The 7,483-nt window shown below is 47.8% G+C and overlaps 1 protein-coding gene across 1 annotated transcript; it reads right to left on the bottom strand.

Annotated features, from left to right (window-relative positions):
• Positions 1 to 799: 799 nt before the first annotated feature.
• Positions 800 to 5,018, bottom strand: LOC131207914 (uncharacterized protein B0495.5). The gene is made up of 4 exons (XM_058200550.1): positions 4,783 to 5,018; positions 3,050 to 4,672; positions 2,779 to 2,987; positions 800 to 2,711 (listed from the first exon to the last, which is right to left on the bottom strand). The coding sequence occupies exons 1-4, from the start codon at positions 5,016 to 5,018 to the stop codon at positions 2,233 to 2,235; spliced, it is 2,547 nt and encodes an 848-aa protein (XP_058056533.1). The 3' UTR covers positions 800 to 2,232.
• Between the last annotated feature and the right edge of the window lie 2,465 nt (positions 5,019 to 7,483).

The following is a 7,483-nucleotide window of genomic DNA, read 5'->3' on the forward strand; positions in this document are numbered from 1 at the left end:
CGATTGAAATACGCCAATTGGCGACATGAAGCTTTCATCATTCTATCGCACCCTGCACATAATTTATCCCTCCCACTTTGAGGCAGTAGAAAGTCTTCGGTGTCGATAAAACGGATGAGAAATTTGTTAATATTGTTGTCAAGACAAGCACAACACAATACTAGGAAATGCATGTAGAACGTGTATAAAATCGGCTAATGTGTTATTCTGGATACTCCCTGACGGTTTAGCAGTTTCTCTAGTACTGATTATCCTACAAGAAAGAAAAACCAACAGCGAGTAGAACAGTATAAAGAGCCACAGATACACTTAGGACTTTCAAAACATTCCGCGTACAACATACTAGAGCCAGCCATTGTTGAGAGCAAAGGGAGAAAGAAAACTAACACGGAATAGCATAAATCTGAACCGATGTTCAATGGCTGAATTATGCGTCGCCGTAAAATTTGATTTAAGCTTACAACGCTTACGGGAAAATATATACGGCAACTTTCTTTGGTTTGAGTTACATCTCGAGTCTACCAGCAGCCATGGTCCCGAAAGCTGTATAACAACAACAATTCACTGAAACGAAATATTAGATATTTTTGTTCGCATGCTAGAAAACGGGCCAGATCATTGTTACGACTGGAAGAGAAGCGAAAACAGAAAACAAGAAAAACATGTTACATATGCGCTAATGTGCGGACGCAAAGTTTCAATGGAACACCGTAAATAAATGTATGATATAACACTGTAGAGCTGACCACTTTTCTACGCCAAAAGCCACCAACATGTTACCGTTTTCGTTTGATTTATTCATAATTTTATTTTGAGAATATCGTTGAGAGAAAAGAACGGATCTACAGAATATCTCCCCTAGTGCTGTCGATTCCTATCGTCTTTAGAATATCAGTTTGTGGTATTGCGAAGAGTCCACGGCGTGTCCCATCGGGCATAGTATCGGATCTGCGTCGGAATTTCGGAGAGGATCCATAAATCTCGTCCTGTTAACCGCCAAACAAACGACGAGGTTCACGGTTAACTTCACCATTCTTGCTCGGAACAAAATTTAGTTCAATGCCTTTTTCGTGTCGTTAAAACATTGATTTCAAAAACAGAACACTCGCAACCACGCTTATCGAATTAAAACACTTCTATTTGCCACATAGATTTCCTTTTGCTTCTTGCAGTCGTCCTCTCGGCTCACGACTGTGGCCCGGTCAGTGTTAATGGACGTCCCATTCCGGCTCGACGGTGCCTGATAGTGTGCATAAAATCGATTGAGTAAAAGATGCTCTAATTCTAATAAAATCGAATAACGTCATACTGTCTCTCGGGCACTGGCAATGCCGTGCCGCGGATGACCGACATATTTAGAAAAGTTGGTTCCTTGTGGTTCCTTTCGCGTCCTACGGTCTGATGTATCAACAGGGAATATAACAAACATTAAAATTGCGCGTCTTCGTTTAATCACTATTTCCTATGCGTGGTAAAAACGTTGTAGCTTCTAAAAAGGAAGGCTGCTTCACGTGTGTAGCTTTCTAGTTAATGAGTTACTGATAGTGCATTGTTCTCTATGGTCCATTGCTTGAGCTTGTTGCGGATCGATAAAGCGCTATTTGATAAACTGTTTCGCAGAAGAGACGTATGTATTCGATTTATCTAGCAAAAATAGCGATTAACAAACCGGTACATTTATATCGAGATTTCGAATTCGATAATCGGCCTCCAACCGCTTGAAGCGAAATTCACTCGTCGTTAACCTATGATGCAGAAAAGGAACAATAACTTCAACCGTGGATATTCCAGCTTTGCATTGATAAATTAATAACAGCAGGGAACGGGAGTAAAGAAGCAATAACAATATGGGTAACAATTCCTGCTGTGCTGGGTGAAGGTTTAAAGCGTCGCCGGGAACAATCGGAAAATAATGATGCTGCTTTTCAATGATGAAGAAAGAAGAAGCACTTCCTAAATGGCCTCGATAAGCACATTTAAAAACGGCAACAAAGCTGACTGTGGCGTTGTTTTAAAGCATTATCACCGTCGTCTGATATTTGATATTAAACTCGTTGCATCACAAATTCGCTTTTCTCTTCGCCATTTCGTGTTCAGGTTCGTCGTCATGTGTTTGTTTTCGCTTTGCCATCTGCTGCTAGCGGCCACCAGTCATTCCACACTCGTCATTCCACGGAAATTCCTTCGGATCCTTCGGACGATCGAGGTAAAAAAACCTTAGGCCTCGAAGAATCAGTTCTCGTACTCGAGGTAATCGAACGTGTACCGCGGTTCAAATTCCTCCGTTAGCCGGTCCGCTTCGGTCACTGGCAGATGGCACACTTTGTTGTGGCAGATGTACGCCGTCGGCATGTTCTTGACCATCTTGAAGTTGTCGAGCGATTTGCGGCGCCGCTCGATATGTGCCGGTTGATCGACCTTGAGCTGTACGATGATCATGCCCGGGATGTGGAACTGACGTACGGCATCGACGAGTACAGTTGCATCCTGCGACTCCGGTCCCACCACAATCAGTGTGGTTTTACCGTGTTCCTCGAGCAACGCGGCCGACATCATCTCGGGAAGAACGTACCCAAACGGGGTGGTCTGTGAGAAGTACGCGAACAGCGTGCGGGCCTTCTCCTTGAGACGCTCCTCTTCGAAGTAATCGCTGAGCAGTAGCAGGTTGTGGGCCGCAACACTATTACCGCACGGTTCCGCTCCATCATGATCTGAGGAAAATCATTGGATTTGTTACATCTTGCGTCCCGTCTGGGCGTTTCAATTGTTTCCACTTACCTTCCTTTAGACGCACGGCCACGTTCGGTGAGTTGGCCTCAGAATAGAAGTACGCACCGTGTTTTTGGTCCCAAAACAGTTCATCCTGTATGTCCTGCAGTTCCTTCGCCCAGTGCAAAGCGTGCTCGTCCAGAGAGGCCACATAGTAGTCGATCAGTCCCCTGATGAGAAACGCATAGTCATCGATGAACCCATAAATAGGACGTTCTCTGGAAAAAGTAAAACTGTTAATCATCGAATCGCTTGTTTGTATGGTTCCTTCGTCACTTACGATGCCAGTGTTTCCTCGTCACCGCCGTAGCACGATCGAAGCAATTTGCGCGCCTGTACATCGTACAGGTTCGCGCGCACAAACTTTACCAACTTCTCGGCCGTCGCCAAATACTCACTCCGTCCGGGCGCATCCTTAATACAGGCGAGCTGTGACAATCCAGACAGCACCAGTCCATTCCACGCGCAAATGATCTTCGTGTCGAGATGGGGCCTCGGTCGCTGTTCGCGAACTTCGTGCAGCAGTCCGTTGGCAACACGCAGAACGCGCTCGACGATCTCCGGAGTGGTCTCGCACTTTTCTGCCGTTTCTTTTACCGATCCGTACACAATCGGGATGTTTTTGCCCAGCAGATGGCCGTGTGGATCGCTTGCCGGTTCCACATTGCCCGTCTCCTGGATATCGTAATGCTCAGCATACACATCAATTGCGCTGACCTTTCCCAAGTCACCGAATTTCTCGGCTCCACGCCCCAGTGTGTCCTTCACTTCGGAGTACGTCCACGCGTAGAACGCACCTTCAACCTTCTCCGTGCTTTCCTTCGTCGGTAAGGAATCCGCGTCTTCGCCGCTGTAAAAGCCACCCTCCGAATGGCGCAAGTCTTTACATAGGTACCGATAAATCGCATCTGCCACCGTTAGATAGAGCGGTTTGCGTGTCAACCGGTAGCCGTTAACGTACAGCGACAGCAGCTGTCCCTGATCGTAGAGCATCTTCTCAAAGTGAGGCACGTGCCACTTCTTATCGACCGAATAACGAGCGAACCCGCCAAACACGTGATCATGAATGCCTCCGGCGGCCATTTTATCGAGCGTATTCAACACCACACCCAGCACCTTATGTTTTGGCTCCTGCACGTGCAGGTGGAAGAGAAGATTGAGCTTGGATGCCTCGGGAAACTTGGGGGCTCCGAGAGAACCACCCCAAACGGGATCGTAGTTCCGTTGGTAGATGTTGACCGCTTGGCGAAACTTTGCCTCGAGCGTTTCATTCGCCTTGCTTCCCGCTTGCTCTTCATCGCCACCGCTACTATGCTTCTGATCAACGTTTCGACGGATGGCCTCGATCACGGAGCGACCCGTCGTAACGAGATCCTCCCGATCGGTACTCCACTTGTTCGCCAGCTTCGTCAGCACGGTCGTAAAGCCGGGCATACCCCAGCGATCGTTCGGTGGAAAGTAAGTCCCACCGGTAACGGGGGCTAGATCGGGCGTAAGCCACACGCTCATCGGCCACCCGCCAGATCCGTTAATCAGCAGCACGAACATCATGTAAAGTTTGTCAATGTCAGGCCGCTCCTCACGGTCCACCTTCACGTTGATAAAGTGCTCGTTCATGATGCGTGCCACATCCTCGTTCTCGAATGATTCTCGTTCCATCACGTGGCACCAGTGGCAGGTGCTGTAGCCGACCGACAGGAAGATGAGCTTATTTTCGGCCCGAGCCCGCTGAATCGCTTCGTCCCCCCACGGGTACCAATCGACCGGATTGTGCGCATGCTGCAGCAGGTACGGAGATTTTTCCTGTTTCAATCGGTTGGTGAATTTTGGTGCCGACGATCCCGCCGAGTGTGCCTCCATGTTTCCCTTCTTCGGTGGTCCTGTGGATTGGCTCGAGCAGGCACTGCATGCGCGGAGCCGTATTGCGTAATGGGAACAGATCCCCGTGAGACAAAGAAAGATGATGAGGTCGAAAAATCGATACGTAATCGGGCAAAGTTTACGATGTCCTACCGTACTTGCGTGGAAGTGCCGATGGTACTCGTCACCGGATGCTGTTGCTGCGAAGAAGAGCCTGAGAGGGACTGAACTGACAAAGGGACCGCCAGCAAGCAATGAGAATGGACCGGAGACGAGCAGCAGTCGACGGTCGGAGCCCCAACAGCGCCGGGACGCGTAACTTTCCGCAGGTTCGTGCAACTACGCAGATAGTTCGCTAGCTGGGCTCTGGCGACACTATGTAACAACATAGCCGGCGGGTCTGATCCCGGCGGGTTCCGCACTGCGGTTCGATTCCCGGGCCGTTAGGTGCCGAGCGGGTCTTTAGGGATGCGATTCGAAACTAACGAAGGAACTTTTGCTTTTGCGAGGGCAAACAAATCCAAACTATTCTCTCGTTGCTTACTAGATTGTTTCTTCGGTTCGGTTGATACGACGTCACGGACGGGCTACGAACAACAGTATTTCCGTAATTCCTGGCACACTACCCAACTGGATCTAATACTCTCAGTGCGAGCCTTCCATCGACTACGTCGCAGAACGAGTTTCACTAGTTTGCTGTTGATACTTTTATGCTGATCGATGATAAAACCCTAAAACTCGTTTTAATACGCGATAGTGCACGAACTAGCGAGAGCGAGAACGCTGATTGTTGACAGTTGTTTTGTCGTGAGGTTTGTTTTGCTTTTTTCCCTTTGGCGCTTGAGTTAACTGTCACTTTTTCAGCTGGCCGCTGCAACTTGCACGCTATGGCGATAGTTCAGCTTACAACTTGCATGCTACAGAGGGCTTTTCAAAAAAATCAAAAAAATAACCGAACCGCTAGCACCAGAAAATGAAAATGGATTGACCAGAAACTACAGAGGAAAAACGGGCAGTACGGACAGTGGAGGAGGAAAGAACTTATAATTTTTAAGCTCCTCTCACACTCCACTGACATCACGGGAATGAAAGAGGTTCTACGAAAGAGGTTCTTAGTTTGTCGCTGGCTCAAGAGGGAATAAATTTAATAATATGGTCTTATTTTGAAGCGAATCCCCCTTGGAAAAAGCTTGTTTCGGATTGTAAAATATAGGAAAAGAAAACGGGGAAGAACTTCTTGCGATGCCCCAGCAAATGATCGGATGGGACACCGGTGCTTCCAATTGATAGCCTAGCCTAACGTCCCAGTTGTTGGCTTCAAGAAGTTACTGCCAAGGATCGGGCGAAGTGGAAAGTGGTTGTGGCGAAGGCCAACGTCCAGGGCGCTTTTGCATCAGCTAATTGAAAATGAAACCGGATCTACAATAAATATGCAAATCTCCTAAACAGCCCAAAAACCTGACCAAAAAATATATCCTGACCAAAAAATATATCGCTCAAATAGACTCTTTCGGTGGCTTTGCGGGGAGTCTGGGGAGCGCTAGAAAACTAATTAGCATAAAATATTGCACCATCGTGGTCGTGTGAGTTCGATCTGCGGCATGTTTTCTGCGGTGGCCAGCGCTCTGCGGCCACGGCCAAGGGAAAAGTGGTAACCTTTTTGAGGTTGGCGACGACGATCACCGTGCAGAGAGCCCCAACAGTGAAGCGAACGTGAACGTGATGTAAGGCCGGTGCCGGCAAGAATATAGCTTTTCATTACTTCGATCACGAGAGGACGCACCCCGTAGGTGGCACTTGAGTCACTGAGGGATCACCGGTTTGCCCTTGGTGTGACCCGTGAAGATTATGGTAATGATTTGCTCAGCCTCACGGCAGGGAGTCTCTTCCATTAGTTCAATTTAATAATTAAGAAGAACACCGCTACCCGGCTTTGGATCATGCGATTTTTATGCGCGATCAGGGACGAAGACGGTCTCGCGGTCGAAAATGGGTAGAAAGTGGTGATTTTTGTGATTAAATAATTGTTACGGAGTGCATATAATATCACGCCCGACACAGCGAGACTGTTTCCGTTGACGGCGGTAACAGTGAGAGAGGCATCGATGGTTCAAAGAAAGCTGTTAGGGAGCTACATTTGTGTAATCGGTTTTTAAAAGGTCGCCCACGTAACATTTCCGGGCAGGATGAGCTTCGGTTTCCGTGCAATTTAGGATCGCTCGATTGTTTGGCGATGGATGAGTCAAGCCGGCTATGCAAATAAGATTCGAGGTTTTTGCTTCACATTTTATCGCTCGAATATTAATTTTGTATGCAAATTTTCGTGCAAAGACTGTTCCTGCATTGAGAAAGGAAAGCTGCAGTTGGTATCTGTTCCTGAAACAGTCTACTCATAAAAATAATTTAAAAAAGGAATGAACGATCACCGACTGCAATATTGGGACACATTTCTTGCCAGTAGTGGAATTAGATACACGGCTCCAGCTGGTGGTGATGGTTCCTATTTTCCTGGGACCTAAGTCCCTGACTCGGTGTGCAGTACTCAACACTACGTTGAGTGATTTATCGGTAACCAGCATCGTTGACCAATGACCGCATTTGTGGTTAAGGTGGAGTTGATTTGTGTTGAACAGCTGATGTGTTCCCCGGGCCACTATGCCGTCGTCACTAGGCTGTGGCTCAGGTTAACCCGTTTTGAGCCGTGGTCTGCGGTCTGAAGCTCTTCACATCACCGAAGGTTACTGAAAGTGCATTTACGAGCAGGGTGTAACTTCGAAGAGCTTCCAGCAAGATTGATGGGATGGCTTCACAGAGGCTATGGTAATAAACGTTCAAAGAGAGCTTACTCCGAAAC

Source organism: Anopheles bellator, chromosome 2 (assembly GCF_943735745.2).
Source record: "Anopheles bellator chromosome 2, idAnoBellAS_SP24_06.2, whole genome shotgun sequence".
NCBI classification, from domain to species: domain Eukaryota; kingdom Metazoa; phylum Arthropoda; class Insecta; order Diptera; family Culicidae; genus Anopheles; species Anopheles bellator.

Coding starts and splice junctions, on each gene's coding strand:
- LOC131207914 (XM_058200550.1), bottom strand. CDS start 5,018: ATGTTGTTACATAGTGTCGCCAGAGCCCAGCTAGCGAACTATCTGCGT. Junction 4,673..4,782: donor GGCACTTCCACGCAAGTACG/GTAGGACATCGT, acceptor CCGCGCATGCAG/TGCCTGCTCGAGCCAATCCA. Junction 2,988..3,049: donor GACGAGGAAACACTGGCATC/GTAAGTGACGAA, acceptor TACTTTTTCCAG/AGAACGTCCTATTTATGGGT.